Source organism: Mirounga angustirostris, unplaced genomic scaffold, assembly GCF_029215605.1.
Source record: "Mirounga angustirostris isolate CCGP_5_RB_7025 unplaced genomic scaffold, mMirAng1.0.hap1 SCAF_13, whole genome shotgun sequence".
NCBI classification, from domain to species: Eukaryota; Metazoa; Chordata; class Mammalia; order Carnivora; family Phocidae; genus Mirounga; species Mirounga angustirostris.
Window position 1 is genome coordinate 39,255,146 of NW_026991721.1, and position 20,702 is coordinate 39,275,847.

A 20,702-nucleotide genomic window follows, 5' to 3' on the forward strand; every position below is an offset into this window, starting at 1 on the left:
CACCTTGGTTGAGCCTGTGATACCCCAAGCAGAGAACCAGTCAAGCCCCACCCTGACTCCTGACCAACAGACACCACATGTGTGTGGTCAAATGTTTCCAAGTCTGTAGTAGTGTTGTTACATAGCTACAGATAACTAATAACCAATACTGACTGCCCCAATGTCTGCCGAACCTCCTCCATCAGTGCTACATTCTCATAAGAACCCCCCAGGATATGCCCAAGGGGGTTATCAAGAGAGGAACAGCAGTAGGGGATCGGAGGAGGGGAGCAATAAAGGTTAGTCATCCTCTCTGCTTCTCTAAAATGGGGGTGGGCTAGAGCACTCTTCTGAGGCTGCAAGAACAGCCTTGTCCCACCTCAGGATTACACTGGGCACCAAGCCATGACTGTCCCTGGACCCCAGTCTACATAAGCTCATCTTCCTCTACTCCCCAACTGAGAATTAGGGACATAAGATGACTCAGTCCAGGAAACGCGAATATGTAATGCCCATGTCACCACTCTCTGCTGCGGCATCCATAGACATAACTAATCAATCACAGTTCTCCTTCTAGCTGAGCCTGACACAAGTCTTAGGTATTTCTCAGCACGGCTTCACAGGCTACCTCTTTTGGCTGATCAGAGTTGTCACAAGAGCTTAAATCCAGTCTACATCCCTCTCCTGGCACAGCTCCTTCAGAGGACCACGGAGAAGATGGAACTTACTCAAGCTCACCCAGCAGCTCACTGGATGACCCAAGACAAGAACCTAGGTCTCTTGCTCTCAGTTCAGGGCTGTTTTCCCCCATAGCTCACAACTTGGGGGCCTCAGCCATTTCCCAAACCCCAGAGACATCCTCCTCATTTCTGCCTCTGCTAAAGTTGTCTCCCTCTCAGAGGCCTTCTCTCTGATACATTCATCTTTCCAAATATGGCCTTTAAGTACCAGTCTACTCCCACCTCCTTCAGGAAGCCTGCTCTGATTGCCTCAGGCCACATGGGTCTCTCTTGGACTCTCCTCTGGACCAGACCTAGTGCCAGGCACTGGGGGCACAGAGATGGTTAAGATGGTCAGGTTTCAACAAGCCTCATCTTCCCTAGTACGTAGGTGGTCATCTCTCCTCAGACAAAGACTTCATCTCCTTCTCAGCCCCCACCCTCCCATCAGGGCTTGATCCAGGGCACAGGTGCAGCCTGATTTGTGAGATGGGGGGTGGATGCCCTCTGGCCACAGGGCAGAGCCGAAGGCTGGGGATGCTGGGTCAGAGGCCAGGAGAGCGGTTGCATGAGCAGTCTCACACCAGTGTCCCTGACCTGGGGCCAGGGCCCCTCAGTGCCAGCCAGGGCCCATCTGAGTGAGGGAGGGAGGCAGCCTAGGGAGCCTTTACCTCGACGGCAGCCCAACTGCTGCCAAACTCCTGGGGGTTAGTTAACTCTAAATTCTCCGGAGTCCTCATCTCATTGATGGTTTTTAAGTCAAAGTTCCCACAGAGTCCCGCCAGCTGGCCCTGAAAGAAGAGAGGACACTGCGGTCACCTGCAGGAACACCAGGGACGAACCACTGGCAGCGCAGTTGCCATGAGCCCAGGAGTCTGTCATGGACCTGAAGCAACTTCTGAGGTCATGATGTAAAGAGGGGTAGGAGAAGAGTCAGAGGAGAAGGGCACGGAGTGGGGTGGGGGCGGACAGGACAGGAGGCATGATACTCCAGGCTCCTTGGTGAGGGTCCAGCTCATGCAAGGATGCCCAGTGGCCTGGGTCAGCCCCAGGAAGGAGCAGAGGGCCCTGTGAGGGTCACCGCTCATGCAAGTACCTGCCACTGTGGCCCAGCCTGGATGTGCACTGTGGTTCTCTGGTCCCATAAGAGGGTGATGTGCTCCCTTGGGAAATGCACCAGCGTGAAAAACCCTGCTTGCCACGTGTGGACCTCCTGCTTCTCATCCAGGAAGCTCTCAGGACTCTAGAGCGACAGGAATGGTCATTCCTGAGGCCCGGATGTCCCCCAACACCTGGGTCAGCTGCCCAGCCCCAGGAACTCACGCCTCCCTCACACCCTGACATTAACCTCTGTGTTCCTGACTTTGACCAAGGAGTTCAATCGGGGCTGCTGACTCAACAGCTCCAAGGAACTGGGTCCCCAGCCCTCTTCTGCCCCAGCCCCTGTTAACATACGACTGTCTATACAACCTGAACCTGCACCAGGCCTTACAGGACTTCCCGAGTCGTCATCAAAGATGAGGAGTGAGTTCCCAACGTTGATGGAAATAAACTTCCTACAGATGATACCAGAGCTGTAACAGTCTACATTCTCTACAATCACAGAGAAACTGAGGTCCGCTGTGCTCTGGGGAGAAAATAAATTAGTTCAGTAGAGCCAGGGAGAGAAAAGAGCCTGAGGACAGGCACAGAGGTAGTGGGACATGGACTCTGAGGTGGTTTTCAATCCACTTATACTTCTTATTAGCTGTGTGACTTTGGGCAACTTACTTCAGTTCTCTGAAGCTCAATTTCACTGTTGTGCCTAGGGCAGTGTTTAGCATGTAGTCACTCTCCAAAAAGTATTGGACGGACGGATGGATGGATGGATGGCTATATAATAGGGTTGACTGGTGCTGACAAGGGTATAGTGTGGGGGTACTGTCTTATATATGTGATGACAGTAGTGTAAGCCTTCTTGGAGGGCAAATTGCAAGCACTGAATAACATCTTATGTGTATACAACTTTTCATGGCAATTCCACATCTAACACTCTATGAGATACATCCACAAAAGTATTCATTGAGCATTTAAATATTAGCAACAATCTAAATGTCTGTCAATGGGGAGATAATAAAACAAACGAGAGCATGTCCTCTCTGTAGAATTTTACACAAAGAAGAAAGAGGTATGTACCGATTCTATAATGACTAAGGTATATGGTATTAAGTGAATAGAGCAAATTGCAGAATCCTATCCATAAAAACAAAGCACCGTGTGTGTGTGTGTGTGTGTGTGTATCTGTCTGTCTCATGGAAGACGATCTTGCAGGATTCACACCTAACTGTTACGAGCAGGGAATGGGAACAGAAGAGCTGTAAAGGGAAATATTTATTTTTAATATATGCTTCTAAATTGTTTTAAATGTCAGTGAAGAGCATGCATTGCCTTTGAAATTTAAAAATTAAAATAAGGTCAATTATCTGTCTCTTGAAGTTACAGAAATTACATGAAAAACCCCCACACAATGCCTGCCCCATAGCTAGGACTCATTCCATAAAAGGTTTGTCATTATTATTACTCTCACTATTATATAATGGGACAGGTCCTTAGCAAAATCAAAGTCCCTTGGGTGTGCCTCTGGCACTCTCCCACCTGCCCTCTTCATACCCCTTTTCTCTTTCTGGAGAGGATCCTGCCTCTACTGTGCCCCCCACCCCACACCACCATCCTTTTTCCTTCGCAGGAGCTGACAGCTTTCACACATTAAATCTCCTGTCAGATTTCTTGGTTCAAACTTGACACCAGCTCTGCCACTGGCCAATGGTGTGACCTCAGCCAAGACACCTAACTCCCCTAAGCCTAAGTTGCTGCATCTATAACATGGGGTCAGTAAACTCTACTTCATAATGTTGCTGTGAGAATTAGGCAAAGTAATCCATGAAATTGGCTCAGCAGACCACCAGCCATACAATAAAAGCTCAAAAACCATGAGTTCTTATTACAGACAAGAAGACCCTTGGGACCCAACAGGGCAAGGCTATAATGGTGAGTGGCCAAGCAGTGGGGTATTATATGACTGGTGAGCTCTGTCTAGCCCTGAGCCTGCTCCACAGCACTTCTTTCAGTCTCCAGATAGCCCTGCCCCACCCCCAGGCTTAGATCCCTCCACCCGCCCAATTCTGCATCAGACTGGAGTCTAGAACATCGCCGCGCCGGACAGGTCCTCAGCTTCAGCTGCCCCGGGTCCCCATACAGCCAGCTGGGCAGACGCATCCAGGAGCTCACCTTGACCAGGTGCACTTTGCACGCCCCCACGAAGTCGAACGGGAGCCCATCGAACGTGCGGTAGTGCCGGTCACCATAGGCCGTGCAGGTGGAAGCGCAGGGGTGGAGCGTGCACTGGAACGAGCCCCACTGGCAGACACTGAAACACACGGGCCCAGAGCAGCTCACAGGGCCCACGCCACACACACTCGGAATACCCACACCAGAGCCACTGCCTACACAGTGCCCACTATGTGCCCCTGGGCTAGGGGTCACAAACACCATTGACCTCCAATGGAAGCCTGGAGGTCACAAAATCACATTCGTGTAAATGTTTACAAAAACATCCCCCAGATTTCTATCTTTGCATACCCTTATATATATACACATACCCCTGTATGGCACACAAACACACAACATGGGTGTGAACATGGTGGAAGGGGGAATGCTAAACGGCGCTCACCATCATGCTTTTCGCATCCATCCTCATCCCCGGCAAAAAGCAGAGCCTGAATGGTAGGTACCCTCACTTACCAGGTGTGGCAGGGAGACATGACCTGGTCCCCAGGGAAATACTCCTTCCCCTTCCAAGTGCACGGGCAATCCTCTGGCAGGAAACATGCGTCCCCATGTCTGAGTAAGCTGTAGGGACACAGCAAGCAGGTGGTCAAGCCAGCACGCTTCCCTTATCTGCCATCTATAGAGAACCCTGCATCCACATGGATACCGTAGGGTGGCTCTCAGCATTTCCTCCAGAAGTAACTGACAATGTACACACCTACCATCCTGTTGCTGCCCAGTGGGGCTCAGAGGTACCTTGGTAACTGGAAAAACCAAAGACTTGGCCCACCTCAGAAGCCTCTGCCATCCATCAGGAAGTAAGGCTCAGCTCTACCAGCCACATTCCCCTCAGCCGGCCAGGATGCCAGTTGCCGTTTGGGCACTAGCTGTGTATTAATAAACAGATAATGAACATGGGCATTGGCCCTCCAAGAGCATCCAATAGACTTGCATTAAAAAGAAATGTTAGGGATGCCTAGGTGACTCAGTTGGTTAGGGGTCTGACTCCTGATCTCGGCTCCGGTCATGATCTCAGGGTCCTGAGATCGAACCTCTCATTGGGCTCTGCACTGGACATGGAACCTGCTTAAGATTCTCTCTCTCCCTCTGCCCTTCCCCCCACCCTGCTCATATGCGCGCCCTCTCTCTCTCCCAAAAAAAGAAAGAGATGTTCAAGTAAGTTTTTCAGGAAGATGGAAACTCAGATTCACATGAAGGAATAAAGAGTTCTAAAAATGGAAAATATGTTGATAAATAATTCTAGAAATTGCTTCTTAATTTCTCTAAAAGATAACTGGGCATTTAGAGCAAGGTTAATGTCAATGAATTGTGAGTTTTATAAAATACGTAGAAGTAAAATGTATGAGAATAATGGTGCAAAGGACAAGAAGTAAGTAAATGAAAGATACTGGTACAAGTGTTCTACAGAAAGTGGTAAAATATTAATTCTTGGTAGACTGATAAATGAAAGATACAGATTATAATTTCTAGAAAAACCACAAAATGCCATGATATGTAGTCAAAATGAAATAAAGGAAATAAAATAGAATACTAAAAAATAACCCCCCAAAAGGCAGAAAAGACCAAAAAAAAAAAAAAAAAACAACCCAGAAAACCCAATAGGACAAACAGATAACAAATAATAAGATGGTAGCAGTAAATCCAATCCAATTACATTAAATCCAAGTGTACAAACTCTTCAATTAAAAAGGTAGAAACTGTAACATTGGCTAAAAAAGCAAAACCCAACTGCATTCTGTTTACAAAAGACACAATTGAAATATAAAGGCACAGATAAGTTAAAAGTAAAATTATAGGAAAAAATACCATGCAAACACCAGTTATAAGAAAGATGGAGTGGCTTTATTAATATCAAAGTAGACTTCAAGCCATTTAGCATTAGCAGAAATAGGAGGGATATTTCATGACAGCAAAAGAGCCCATTTATCAAGAGAACACAACAATCCTAAATGGACATGCACCAAGTAACAGAGCTTAAAAACAGAAGCAGAAACTCATAGAAACTAAAAGGAGAAAGAAACAAATCCACAATTATAGTTAGAGATCTCAACACTCCACTCCTGTTGGTTAAGCATCCAACTCTTGGTTTTGGTTCAGGTCATGATCTCAGGGTCGTGAGATCAAGCCCTGTGTTGGGCTCCATGCTCAGCAGAGTCTGCTTGAGATTCTCTCTCTCCCTCTCCCTCTGCCCCTCCTGCTCCTCTCTCTCTCTCTCAAATAAATAAATAAATCTAAAAAAAAAAAAAAGAAATCAGGAACAAACAAGTATAGGGAAAATCTCCAAATATTTCAAAATCTAGTAACATTTCTTTTTTTTTTAAAGATTTTATTTATTTATTTGACAGAGAAAGAGAGAGCACAAGTAGGAAGAGCAGCAGACAGAGGGAGAGGGAGAAGCAGGCTCCCTGCTGAGCAGAGAGCCTGATGTGGAGCTCGATCCCAGGACCCTGGGATCATGACCTGAGCCAAAGGCAGATGCCTAACCAACTGAGCCACCCAGACGCCCCTCTAGTAACATTTCTAAATAACTCAAGGGTCAAAGAAGAAATCACAAAGGAAATTAGAAAAGATTACAACAAAAATAATGAAAACACATGGTATCAAAATTTGTAGAGTGAGCTAAAGCAGAGCTTACAGAGAAATTTATAGCTTTAAATGCTTATATTAGAAATAACAAAGGATTAAAATAAAAGATCTGAACCAGAAATATAAGAGCAAGTTAAAACCAAAGTAAGTAGTGAGAAGAAAATAATAAAGGTAAGAGCAGAAATCAGTGAAATAGAAAACAGAAACCCATAGGGAAAAAAATCAATGGAACCAGAGTATGGTCTTTGAAAACATCAATAACACTGACAACCCCCTGCCTAGACTGGATAGTAAGAAAAAGAGAAAAGACTCAAAATATCAGGAGAAAAGAGAAAACATCATTGCAGACTCTACAGATATTAAAAGGAAAATAAATACTTTTATGATGTAAAGCCAATAAATTTGACAACTTGGATGGAATGGACAGCCAAGACATCAAATACCTATGAATAAATTCAATGACATATGTGCAAAACCTTTCCATGAAAAGTATGAAACACTGCTGAGAGAAATTAAAGAAGACCCAATAAGTGAAATAATGCCATATTTGTGCATTGGGGGAACACAGTAGTGTGAAGATGTCAGTTCTCACCAAACTGACTTCTAGATTCAACACGAAACCAATTAAAATCCCAGGGGGTTTTCTGTAGAAATTCCCTAAATTTACATGGACCTAAAAGTGTCCCAAAAATCCTGAAAAAGAACAAAGTTGGAGCACAATCACCTTCTGATTTCAAGACTTCTTATAAAGCTTCAGAAATCAAGACTGTGTGATACTGGTCTAAAGATAGACAAAGAGATTAATGGTACAGAATAGAGAGTCCTGAAATAGACCCACATTTATAAAGTCAATTGATTTTTTTAAACAAAGGGACCAGAGCAATTCAATAGGGAGAGAAAAGCCTATTATTAAAATTGGGCTAAAACCACAGGATATCCATCAGAAAAAAATAAAATGAAATTTGACTCCATTCTACAATATAGAATCATTTCAGATAGATTATGGATCCAATGTAAAAGCCAAAATTTTAAAGCTTCTAGAGGAAAACATCAGAGAATGTCTTTACAACCTTGGAGCTGCAACTACTGAGGACATGGAGAGAACTGATTATAACGGGAAAAAAATGATAGATTAGATGCAATCAAAATTTAAAACATGCTCATCAGAAGTTTTTAGGCTTATTAAGATACATTAAGTAAATAAATAGGCGAACCACAGGCAGGAAGAAAATATTTGCAATGTATATATTTGATAAGGAAAAAACTATAATTAAATTTAAAGAAAATAGTCAACCAAATAAGATATGGGCAAAAGACTTGAAGGGACACTCCACAAAGGAAGATATACAAATGGCAAAAAAACACATGAAAAAGTACTCATTGTCATTAGGGAAAATTACCCGTTAAATTACCAGTTAAAATAATAATGAGATATGACAATGAGTACCTTTCATTGGTACCTATACATGAGCATTTAAATTTGTCAAAGCTTAGCGAACTGTATGCTTAGAATCTATACATTTTACTGTGGTTGTTTTTTTTTTTTTTTTTAAGATTTTATTTATTTGACAGAGAGATAGTGAAAGCAGGAACACAAGCAGGGGGAGAGGGAGAGGGAGAAGCAGGGTTCCCGCCGAGCAGGGAGCCTGATGCAGGACTCAATCCCAGGACCCTGGGGATCATGACCTGAGCCGAAGGCAGAGGCTTAACAACTGAGCCACCCAGGCGTCCCCATTTTACTGTTTATAAATTATGCCTCACTTTAAAAAAAAATTTAAAAGGGAAAAAAGCAGTGAGGAACCAAAAGTTGACTAGAAGCTGCATAATTAAGGGGAGCCACCATTTTATTGGGGGAACCCCTAAAATGTCACCTTCTGTAGATTTTTTTTTTCTCTTGGTCCAGCCCATTTTCAAGAGAAGAATCCTCTTCATCTCCAGCCTGGGAGGCAGAAGCTTCAATGCCACTATTGTGGGAACCAAGCTGGGGAAGAGGGCTGGGGTCCCACTAAGCTTTCATTTACTCTCCCTGTCTTCACTCTGCATCTCATCCCTCCTGGTTCTCCTGAGATCAAAGTCTCTGATGTGGTTTCTGCAGAAACTTTAACCACCTTTCTCCTGCTGGATGGGGTTAGGGCAGTTGTGTGACCCCAGGGCATGGGGGAGGAGGCCTGGGGGGTTGATGGCTCCTTACACAGAGTTGTGTGGGACATCCTCCTGTCTCCCTCCCACCACCCCACCTTCTGAGATGCCTGGAGCCTCCTGTCCCTGAAGCTGTCAACACAACATAGGTTGTTTCTCCTTGGCCTCCTCCTCTGCAAGCATCAGCGGTCAACAGCTGCTCTGCAAGGTTAGTTTCCACACATCCACCCTTGTTCGTTCTTCAAGAACTATTGACCCATCTTGTGCCACTGTCATTTGCATGCCGGTTCTCTTAGTCCCTGGGGACTTACAGGGGTTTTTTTTGTTTTGTTTTGTTTTGTTTTGTTGTTTTTTTATTTAACTCTATTACCAGCATTTCATTGTGGGAGGAAGCAGGGAAAAAAAAAAAAAGCATGTGTTTAATTCACTGTTTTCCCTGAAGCCACTTAACCTTCCTAAGCCCCTGTTTTTTCATGTGTAAAACAGGGGTAATTATGCCTTCTTCAAGGTCATTACAAGAATTTCATTACAGACCTGAGCACACTGCCTAGAGCCTAGTAGATACACAATAAATACTGGTTTCTTGTCCCTCCTCTACCCATAATTGCATCGGACACCACAAGTGGGCTGGCTCATGCCTTCAACTTCAGCCCAGGCCTTGTCTCTTGCCACCTCCTGAGGGGTCTTCCCTGCTGCCCACCATTCCCTGCTCCCTCCTGGTCCTATGGAGACCTGCTTGCGTCCCTGAGCACCTGCTGTGTGCCCACCACAGAGAGAAACTTTGGCCTCTGTCCTCAAGGTGCTCTCAGTCTGTGGAGCATCCTCTCCTGACCTGTTAAGGGATCCTTTCACTTCAGGGTCCCCTCAGAGGACATCTGCAAATGCCTGGCATCCAAATGAGGAAGACAATGCTTGTCCGCTCACATGGAGTGCTTACTCTGGGCCAGTTTACAAATGAGGAAACTGAGACTCAAGGAAGTTAATTAACTCACCTAGTAAGTGGTGGAATCAAGATTCAAGCCTGACTCCAGAGTCTGTGCTTACAACCACTGTACTATACTGCTTAGTGGCCCCAGGGCCCGTGGCTCAGCAGCCAGATGCAAAGAAATTTAGAGTGGCACAAAGAGCCCTCGTGGCTCCTACAGTGGCTCCGGGTCCTTTGGATCCATACACAGCACCCAGAGATTCTTGTCAACGCCATGGAGAAGGGTATGGGGCTCCGGGGCCCAGAGGGCCCCATGCAGGGGTTGTTAGGATAGGGGGCATCTTTGGAAGCCCTATCCCAGCTCCCAAGAGGACATTCCAGAATGGCAGGAAATGCCTTTGAGGCTCCAATAATTTCCCTTTGCAAGCCCCTGTGGAATGTAAACTCCTCACAGGGCATTTGACACAGCATACGAGCCACTGAGCCACTGTAGCAAATACCCAAGAGGTAAGGGAGGGGAACGAGCCTTTATGGAGCTCTTACTACCCCGGGCCGGGCTCCTTGCAGCCACTGCCTCTTTCAAATCTAGTAAGAGCCCCACAAGGTGGCATTACTACCCTCAATTCACAGATGAGGAATCCAGGCTCAGAAAAAGGAAGTGGTTTGTCTGATATCCCATAGCCAGCGACAAACATTCAGGTGGCTGGGGGCTTGCCCCCTCCCCCCAGCCCTCTGGACTGTGGATGTTCTTAGAGCAGCTCCAGGACCTGAACTGATCCTTAAAAGGCCTGGAGCAGAGGAAGTGGGTTCAGGTGCTGCCCGACTCAGACTTGGCCAACAACCAACCAGCAGCACCTTACGGACAAGAAAACTGATGCCCAAGTGGCCACATAACTTGTCATAGGTCACCCAGTCCATTAGAAATCTTCACATTCTACGGGGCGCCTGGGTGGCTCAGATGGTTAAGCGTCTGCCTTCGGCTCAGGTCATGATCCTGGAGTCCCTGGATCGAGTCCTGCATCGGGCTCCCTGCTCAGTGCAGAGCCTGCTTCTCTCCCTCTGCCTCTGCCTCTCTCTCTCTCTCTGACTTTCATGAATAAAAAAAAAAAAAAGAAAAAATCTTCACATTCTATCCATCCCTTTGGAACCTGGGGATTGAAAAGGGAACCCCACGCTGGTTTTTCGATCTGAGTTAAACTAATCCCTACTGTTGGATAATGTTTTAGAATCCTGCTGTTCAAATTGTGGTCGCCAGACGAGCAGCATCGGGATCTCCTGGGAGGTTGCTAGAAATGCAGAGTTTCAGGTGCCCCGGCCCCAGACTTCCTGAATCAGGGTCAGCTCCCTGATGACTCATGTGCACACTAATGTTTGAGGAGTATAGCTGGAGACCACAAAGCACTGTCATGAGAGGGATGTCACTGAATCCTTCATTCCCAAGCCCCTCCCAGAGTCACTGGCCCTTGTACAGATGTGGCCACGTTCAGAGAAGTCACAGGACGGGTCACTGGCACGACTGAGCCCAGCTCTCCCAGTTCCACCTGGCCTCTGTGGCCTTGCCACCATGGTTGGCAGTGAGTGAGCCTCAGTTCCTGACCCCTGAGGCCCTGGCTCTCCCTCCCAGGCTGCTCTGGGGTCTACGTGGCAGCAGGTATTGTCCGCACCCCGCCAGCTGGGCCTAGGATACTGTGCGGGCTCTTGAGACCTCACAGCGGTCTCCTGTGGGCACTCTTGCCTGGGAAGGGGAAGTTCCTCACGCACGTGATGACCTCTGTCTAGGGAACCAGCCCCTGGCCTCACGGAGCTGGCACACTCTGGCCTAAGGGCAGGATCTGGAGTCAGCAGAGCTGGGTTTGAGTCACGGCTCCTGGGCCGCCTACTTCCCTCCACTCTGCCCTTGGCCTCAGTTTCTTCGTCTGCAAAATGAGAGTAATGATCCTTCCTTCCTTTCTCCCAGGGAGGCTCTGCGACTGAAGGGGGTGATAACATCAAGCTGTTTTATAAACAGTAAAGCTCTCACTGACTCTTCCCTCCCCTTCCCACCCTGACCCCCCCTCCCTTCCCTCGACTGCCAGGCCTGGGCCAGAAGCCCCAGCTGACTACTGATCTCGGGTCCGGCTGAAGGCCACAGCCCTGGGCTGCCAGGTCATGGGATCAGGCACCCAAACTCTTAGCCCAGACATGAAGTAAAAGCAGAGTCAGGAATGAGAATTGGCAAAGCAGGGGGCTGAGCCCCAGCAGCCACCTCAGCATACAGCACACCCACAAGGCACAGCCACCAAACTCAGCCCATGTGGCGTCTCCGGCACCTGGGAGGGAGACTATTTCCGCTGGGTGGGGCCTTGCTTTTTGGAGTATTCCAGGGGCCCCAGCCCTCCACCTGAGGGTTCCGGTCAGACCTCTGCAGGGAAAGGTGCTGAGAGGTGGAGCATGGTGTTTCTCCCATGGGCTTCACCCCACTGGGCCTCTGGAGCAGGCCACACACCCCACTCAGTGCTTTCACTTCAGTAGCTCATGTATTCCTCATGACAACCTGGTGAGGCGGTAGGCATTGTTATTACTACCCCCATCTTGTAGATGAAAAACTGAGCCTTGGAGAGCTTAGGCCTTTTCCTTGTCCCAGGTCACACGATGGTAAGAAGCAGAGCCAGGGAGAATCCACTCCGGGTTGGATCCCCACACCACTGTTCTTTCTCAGATTCCATGCTGGCCATTCCGTGATCACTGGCCAGCCCTGGGCGGATGCTTCCCTCCATGGCTGTGTGAGGAATTCCCTGCCCCTCCCTCTGTCCTGCGGTCCCTGGCTCTGCCCGCCATCAGGAGAGGGGGCCGTGCATGGTGGATACTTACCCTGGGGGACAGGCACAGCCTGAGAGGCAGGGGCCGTGGGCTGGCACGCTCAGGTTCAGCAGCTGCTGCTCACATGTCCTCTCTCTGCTCAGCTCGGGGTCGGTGTGCAGGTCACTGCAGTTCACGAAGACCTGGCCCACGGGGCAGGCAGTGGCTGGGGGAGAAGAGGGTGCCTGCTGACAGGAGCTTGGGCACTCAGCAGGATGTTTGGAACACGTGGGCCTGGGGGTGGGCTCCTGGCTGACCAGGGGTGGCCAGGGAGCCCCGGGGACCAACAGCTGGAGGATGCAGGGAGAGAGGGGGCTGTGATGCTTTCAGGGGCATTCCTTGGGGGTCCCAGATGCACATCGTAGAGGGAGGGAGGGTGGTGGGCTGTCACCCAAGACAACCACCACCTCTACCAGCACCAAGAGTACCATGTCCTCTCCACCGGAGACTGTTCCCAGCACTTCACCTGCATTTTCTTACTGAATCCGGCAACAGCTCTGTGAGGTATTACCATCTCCCATTTCCCAGATAACAGAAAGAAGTCACTTCTGTGAGAGGAAGTGCCCCCAAAGAGACCAGGAGAAGAGCCAGAAAGAGGATAGCGATGCAGTGTGGCAGGGTGGCCAGAGGACTTTTAGCAACAGGGAAGTCAGTTCCTCATTGCCTATATTTCCAGGACATAAACTCCCTCTCTCCCTGAGCCTTCCATCAAGTCGGCTGTGCACACTTACACCTTGTGTGACTGATCTTTTTTAGGGAAATCAATAAAGGGGAGGTGAGTTCCATGCCCAGCTTAGGAAGGAACAGAGAGAAAAGCATAGCCACAGAAGAGGAGATAAAAGTTCCAAAGAAGAAGCAATCTGAAGACGGAAGCAACAACAAAAAAAGAAAATCACAGAATTCTAGGTCATAAACAAAAGGGGAAGCGAAGGGTCAGAGAGGTGAAGTGAGTTACCCAAGGCTGCACAGCTTGCAAGCACTAGACAAGATTTGAACTCAGGGCTGCCAGACTCTGGAGGCCCTGCTCTTTGCCACCTGCTGTATGATTATTCTCTCACCCCTCTGTGCCAATCCCCGTCCTTAGTGGTCCTCCTCGCCCTCCTGCTCCCGTCCCCTGCTCTACCACCTCCACATCCCTCACAGGCTGACCCACACCACCCTACCCCCATCTCTATTGCCTGGAACAGCCTCAAAGACCCAGGCTGTCCTTCCCATCTCTGTGACCCCCAAGTCTAACACATGACTGGGCCGAGAGTCAGCCTTAGCAGACAACCAAGCGCTCAGACCAAGGAAACCCAGGACCCAGGGGAGGTCAAGGGACAGTCCAAACACCTCTGCTGGCTGCCACTGAAGGAGACAGTCTCAGCCTCCCCTTCTTGAGAAGCAGGAGGGACAGCTGCTAGGGTGGGGCTGAGGTTGGGCCAGGACTCTGTATGCCACCCTCCAAACTGGAGCCTTTCCCAAGAAGGCTCGGTGTGGGGTAAGACGTGGCTGGGCTTTCCCCTCCCGATCTGTCCTCAAGCTCCCCAGTCTCCTCTCCATAACCCCACTACCGTGGAGGAGCCCCCAGAAGAATCCCTCACCTTCCACCTTACCTGGCGCTCTGCTATCACAGCTCATGACTCCATCTTTGCAGTGGCTGTTGGGGGGGGAGGGGTGCACTGGGATTAGCTGACTCAGTCAGTGCAGAACTCAGGGTTCAGACAGACATCCCCACTCTGTCCCTGGCCCCCTGCACAGAGGCGGCAGGTGAGCATTGCTTCGTGGAAAGATCTGCTTGGCTGTATTTTCTTCAGTCAGCAACTTCCATTTAAGGAGAGGACACTAACGCTGCTATCAGGGGGCTCACCAGTGGCCCAGAGATGGAATGTCGCTGTCTCCAGGGGGATAGTCCATTCCTTGAAAGTGGCAGGAGCACTGGTTCCTGTAGAACCCAGGAACAGAGAAAAGTGAGCCGACTCAGGAGCTGGGGCAGCCAGGGGCATAAGGACGCAGAGACAAGTAATGGCATCTGCTGTGACAGGTGACACATCTCCAAGGAGTGGGGAAGCCAGACTGGCACCAAGGACAGAGGTCAGGGCCATCCACCTTCACTGGTCTCTGTCCACCCAAAGCCAACCTCCCTTGGGCTGGGGAAAAGAGAGGGTGTAAGAACAGGGCCACACTTCCTGAGCCCGGGCTGTGTCAGACATGGATGCAGGAAGGGTATTCTCATCCTGCTCATTCACACCCAGCATCAGCGTCCACACCATGCCCGTTGTTAAATGTTTTGAACACTGGGCTAGGCCCTCCAAATACGTCATCTCATCTATTCCTCACAGGGTCCCTGGTGCTGTCTTTCGGCTCCTCCTTGTAGGTCCACTGAGGGCACAGACTCTTTCCTCTTCACACACCTCCCACAGCCCCTGCCAGTCCTGGCCAAGTGCAGGGCTTGAAGCAGACCAGCTGAGGGCTGGAAGGGATGTCTGAACTCATCCGACCCCTGTGTTTCTCAGTCACCTTCTCCCTCTTCAACCACTCCCCCCATATAAACCTCAGAGACCCCTTTGTTGGCGATACTGAACCACAAGGGGTGGGGATCTCAAAGGAGGATCCTACAGTTTGCCGGTCAGCCCTGGGATCCTGTGGGGTCACCGCTTCCCACCTCTGCCTCCAGCCACACTGAGATCACGCCACAGCCAGCCTCGGGGCCACCCCTGTCCCCTCGGCCTGGAGCCCTCATCCCTCACTTCCCCCCATCTTTGCTCACATGTCAACTCAGCAGAAAGGCCTTCTTTCAGTGCTCACCTCATGTGACATAACAGTAACCCCTCCCTGCCTGTTTAGACCTTGTTACCACCAGACCCTTTAAGCATCGGTTTATTTATTAATCTGTCTTGGCACAAGAACGTGAGCTCCATGAGGGCAGGATCCTATTTTGTTTGTTGCTGAATTTCCAGGGCCTAGAATTGTCTAGAACATACTAGGAGGTCAATAAATATTTGTGGAAGGAAAGGGGAGATAAAGGGAGAGAAGCTGTCTCTGTGGGTCTGTTATTCTGTCTCATAGGGAAGCCAGGCTGGAGTTCTAGGCCTAAGGAGCTGGAGCTCAGGAAAAAGACCTGAGAGGGGGGCCCAGGGGAAGAAACCCATCCACCCAGTCACCCATCAAGCTCTGCCCTGTGACTATGAGATGAAGCAGGGACATGAGAGGTGCAGCCAGCCTCCCCAGCCTCAGATGCCCTGGAGACGCTCAGCCTCCCCCCGGCCCTCCTCCCAGACAGAGGTCAAGTTAGCCCGCTCACCTAGGGACACAGAGGTCAGCCTGGGTGTCCAGATAGGTGTCCGGTGGGCAGGTACAGCCTTCTACACACTCGTCCCCACTGAGGTCACTGCTGCCACCAGCCCCACAGGCCACAGGGCTGGCCAGGTCCTGGCAGGTTTGTCCACACAGGGCCACACAGGGGCTATACTCCTTGGTGGCCTCACAGGACAGTGCTGTAGTGGGAATGAAACTGTGTGCTTTGTCTCCCTCATCCCCACAACCATGTGGGGGTGGGGTCATCATCCTGATGAGGAGAACCGAGAACCAGAGAAGATACTTGTTCGAGGTCACACGGCAGGTCAAGGTCAGCCTTGGGATTTGAACCCAGGCCTGACTTCAGAGTCCCACTTCCTCCCACTACACTACAATGGCAGAGTGGCAGGGGTGGGCCCCCCTTCCCAAGTCCAGTCTGGACCCTGCCATTGGTGTTTCTTTTTCTCTGCAGGGCGCTCCTCTTAGGTAGTGATATTGGGGGAGGGTAAAGGTCACCCCTCGCTGACAGCCCTGCATCCGGCCCATCACTCACACACAGACACAAGCACACGCACAGGTGGGTATCACACACACTGCCATCCCTCTCACTTCCACGTCTATAACACACATGGGCTGTGAAGATCAATTGTGCCCCATTTAGCAGCCTCTTGGGGCCCTCTGTCCAAAGACTCCAGGCTTCCCTCTCCTCATCTGGCCAGCATCCCACTCCCTTGGGGTCTCCTGCACCCTGCCAGAGCCAGACTGTCAAGCTCAGTTGTTCTCACCCAGGCTACACATCAGTCTCCATTTAAAAATGCTGATGCCCGCCCCCATGGCCAGACATGTTGTTTTCATTGATACTGAATGAGGCACAGATATGTGCATTTTTTTTTAAAGCTCCTATGTTGACTCTAATGTGCAGTCGGGGTTATAAACCACTGGTCCTGTCCAATCACCTCTGGAGACTCTGACTCAAGAGAGGGGCAGGGCCTCTCAGGGACACACAGCAATAACCTGCAAGGCTGGCATAGAACACAGGTCTCCTGACTCTCGGGACAGTCTTTCCATTTCGTCAACAAACATTTGTTAAGAGCTTACTGCGAGTGGGGCCCTGGGCTAGGGCTGGGGGCCCAGAGACAACTGAGACATGGGGAGGAGTGTGGCCCAGCTGTGGGGGGGTGAGCAGGAGCCAGCTCATGCCCACTGAGCCACATGTGCACTGAGGGTGATGGGAGCCAGTGATCTCGAGAAGGCTCAAAAAGAGGCCGTGGGGAGGCCTACTGGGAAGCTCTGACCGGGGTGGTGGCCGTGGAGGTGGTGACAAGTGGGTGAATTTCAATCTCCCATCGACAGGTCAGACAGGACTTGGAGATGGGCTGGAGGTGAGGGTCACAGAGAAGCGGTCATGAGCCACACGTCCTGAGTGTCAGGCCCGGCTGGCCAAGGGGATGGAGAGCACAGAAGAGGGGTGAGGCGGGGGTGTTCGGCGGCAAGGGGGGCAGGCGGACACTCGGGCCTGGAGCTCAGGCTCCTCCAGCCACCCTCATGGGGGCGCGCCCGCGTGGGGCACTCACCACAGGCCGGCAGGTGGGCGCGGAAGTCAACGGGGAGCCCGTGGCGCCGGCACAGGTGGGCATAGTGGGCCAGCGCGGCACACAGGCAGGGCTGCCCACAGCGGCAGGCGTCCTGGCGGCACTGCTCAAAGTAGGGCACGGGGCTCAGGTACGCGGAGCAGGGCGCAAACAGCTCCCCGGTGAGCACACTGCAGGACTGCACTGCATAGGAGGCTGGAGACAGGAGGAACGGGGGCAGGGAGCAGGGATCTGGTCTGCCTGGTGTCCCGGGCCCCACGCTCTTCCTGCCCCCCCCCCCCACAGTTCAGGGGGTTGTCGGCGTGAGAAGGCGGGTGGGAGTGTGTGTGTATAGGAAGGATGTGAGCAGGTACCAGAGCGCACGGCTGGTATGGTTTGCTAAGTCTGGCCGTGACTGCGGCTGGCCGCAGGCATGGGTGTAAATGACTGAAGGAGAGCGAGTGCGCGTGTGCATGTAGAGCATTCGTGCAATACAGTCCACCTTGCGCGGGACATGATCCACATGCTGGAAGGAGACACAGGAGTGAACAAAACAGACAAAAATCCTGCCGTCGTGGAGCTTACACTCCACGGTTGAGGAGACTGCCCCTAAACAACTTCTGTGGCAAAGCAGAAGGTGCAGACCTCCGAGAAAGAGAAGGAGGAAGGACAGGCATTGGAGGTGGGGTGGGAGGGCCAACTGCAATTTTAAACCAGGTGGTCCGGAAGGCCTCTGTGGGAAGATGAAGTCTGAACAAAAAGTTGAAAGAGGTGAGGGAGTAAGGCCTGTGTTTAGTGAGGGAAGAGCATTCCAGGTGGAGGGAATGACAAGTCTAAAGGCCTGGTGCAGAGAGCACACCTCGCTGTGTAGGAAGAACAGCAAGGAGGCCTGTGTGGCTGCAGCAGAGTTGGGGGGGCAAGGGAGATGGGCAGAGTGTGTAGGGCCTGGTGGGGCCATTGTGAGGGCTTAGACTTTTGCCTTGAGACCGGGGAGCCAGTTCAAAGGTGTGTCTACACGGCAGTGGTAGACCCTGAAGTTTCTGTCTGCCTGACCCTTCCCAGAAGGGAACTACGGCCCCCTCTCTGCACGTCTGCCCAACCTGCCCAGCCTCCTCAGGCCCAGAGGTCTCATCTCATCCCTCTCAAACCAGCCCCACCGCACCCCACTCCCCCTCTCCCTCTCCCCCCACCTCACCTGCTTGCAAGTGCAGGTCGCAGGGGTCCAGCGGGGAGCCAGAGACCAGTGGGGAGCAGGCAGACAGCGTTTTCCAAGAGTTGCCAAAGAGTTGTGGGGTGCTCTCAGGCACACCCACTGGGGACCTGCAATCATGGCACAGCACAGTCACACCCTTGCCCATGTGGACTCAGATCCACGTATGTACAGCATACAGCCAGAGCACAAACAGATGCCAGACATGCAAACAGCCAAGGGAGTCTACACGGTCGCATACAAACACATACAATTATGGATGTACACATGTGCGAACACACACACACACACACATCATATTTAACAGGCTCTAAAGGGACTCAAAACTGGCTTGGGGCCACCTACTACACGATCTTCACCACCCACCCCCCAGCTCTTCATGTCAGAAAGAGAGAAACGGGGACACCATGTGAACCAAACTTCACCGGATTAAGACTTCCTCCTCCCTTCTCCATGAGCAGTTCCTGAAAGCTCTTTTGCCCTCCTTTTCCCTCTAGGTAGGAAATAGTCATACAAGGGGCAACAAAGGAAGAAAGGGGGAAAAGCATGTTTCCTAGATATCGCCAGTCTCCAAGAGTCACCAAACCCGAGAAGATGGTAGATGGGAGAGATCATAATGTGCAGGGGTGGGACAGGTTCTGCCTGGCACTCACCACACCCACGTTACTGCTCCTGAGCAGTGAGAGCCCTCAAGTTATGCACAGCAACTTTTCTGCGCAGAGTTCACTTTTAGGAGGGTGGCAAGCAGCCTTAACATCAGCCCCACCAGGCAAGACAGAGTAGAATGCTACATTTTTAAATGTGCATGCATTTAAAAGCCTCTGTTTCTTCTGACTCTTATTTTTCTGAACGAATCTGAATTCTTATTTCTGGCTGAAGAAAGCCTCTCCTTTACTTCTACATCGCATAATGCATATAACTTGAAAAACTGGCCAGAACCTTTCACCTTCAAGATCAACTCTTTATTCTCCTTTCTGGAAAGTCTGACTCTTGTCCCTTCCCAAGTTCCTAAACTGTATCCATGCCCAGACAGTCTTTCAATTCTCTGTCAGTCCCTGGGAAACAGCCTTTCCCTGAAGGTGGGGAGGCTCACATTGCAACCCTCAAGCACCAGGCAGGAAAGATATATGGCTTAGACTGGCCTGGTGGGATAGAAAGAAAGAGTCTGCGCATCATTGGCTCACTGGGGGCTTACACTCATCTAAAGGGTTCACAGTCAATTAAAACAAAGAAAACCATGAACCAAATCAAACCCAGCCTAAGGTCTACGAATTTTAAGACCTCATTATAAACAGTATTTCTCAAGGTATGGTCCATAGATCTCTTATCCTCGAATCGCAGTGGTTACTTATTAAAAACAGGATTCTTGGGCCCCAGTGCAAATCAGATACACGAGAAGTAAAACCCAGGAGTCAGCATTTTAACAAGCTCCCCAGGTGAGTCTTCTGCAAAAAGAAAACTGTGATGCATGGCCCTAAAGAAATATGCTTTGATTTAAATGTAGAGGAATAAGTAATCAATGGTGCATGTGTGGCCCAGTGAGAGACCAAGGAAGTTTCAGAGAGATGTTTTCAAGAAGAAGCTCCGGGTACTCGGCCTTCAGGGACCCACCCCCCTCCTCTGTTTCCAGGGCAGGAGCACGTACAGGAAGTCATCCTGCATGTTGCCATTGAAGGTGCCACAGAGGCCCACAGTGTCCTCTGCCCATCGCTGGTCCACCTGCAGGTAGAGCCGCAGTCCTTGGCGGTCATAGAGCACCCGCACGCCCACGTTGGTCTTCACCCGCAGGAACATGGAGGACAGCCTCCAGATCTCAAAGGCGTCTGGGCACAGAACCACAATAGGGATGTGGGAAGTTCTGCCAACATGCACCCCACCCCCCGCCACCACCTGCATGGCCCTCGCCGACCCCCATACCCAGCCAGACCAGCCTTCACGCCGGGTGAAGCCCTGCCAAGGGGTTGGCTTGGGAACCCTTTAGGAAATCCTGTTCAGGGATGCAATCAGGACTCGGGGATAACACCATGGCAGCCCTGGCTAAGATGTTGTTGTTGTTTTGTTTTGAACGTCAAGTGCCAGTTAAAGTTTTGCCTCCATAAGGAACTGATAATATTTCCTTCTGTAGCAAAGGA

General features: G+C 50.5%; 1 protein-coding gene across 1 annotated transcript in view; it reads right to left on the reverse strand.

Annotated features, from left to right (window-relative positions):
- OTOG (otogelin) overlaps positions 1-20,702 on the reverse strand; it is an 86,370-nt gene that overhangs the window by 45,015 nt on the left and 20,653 nt on the right. Inside the window, exons 16-27 of the mRNA XM_064576648.1 lie at positions 20,216-20,393; positions 18,556-18,680; positions 17,364-17,576; positions 15,797-15,989; positions 14,363-14,437; positions 14,109-14,152; positions 12,526-12,679; positions 4,479-4,586; positions 3,966-4,104; positions 2,191-2,325; positions 1,795-1,941; positions 1,370-1,489 (exon numbers count right to left, since the gene is read on the reverse strand). Of these exons, the coding sequence (XP_064432718.1) occupies positions 1,370-1,489; positions 1,795-1,941; positions 2,191-2,325; positions 3,966-4,104; positions 4,479-4,586; positions 12,526-12,679; positions 14,109-14,152; positions 14,363-14,437; positions 15,797-15,989; positions 17,364-17,576; positions 18,556-18,680; positions 20,216-20,393 (1,631 nt within the window). The remainder of the gene's footprint in view (positions 1-1,369; positions 1,490-1,794; positions 1,942-2,190; positions 2,326-3,965; positions 4,105-4,478; positions 4,587-12,525; positions 12,680-14,108; positions 14,153-14,362; positions 14,438-15,796; positions 15,990-17,363; positions 17,577-18,555; positions 18,681-20,215; positions 20,394-20,702) is intronic.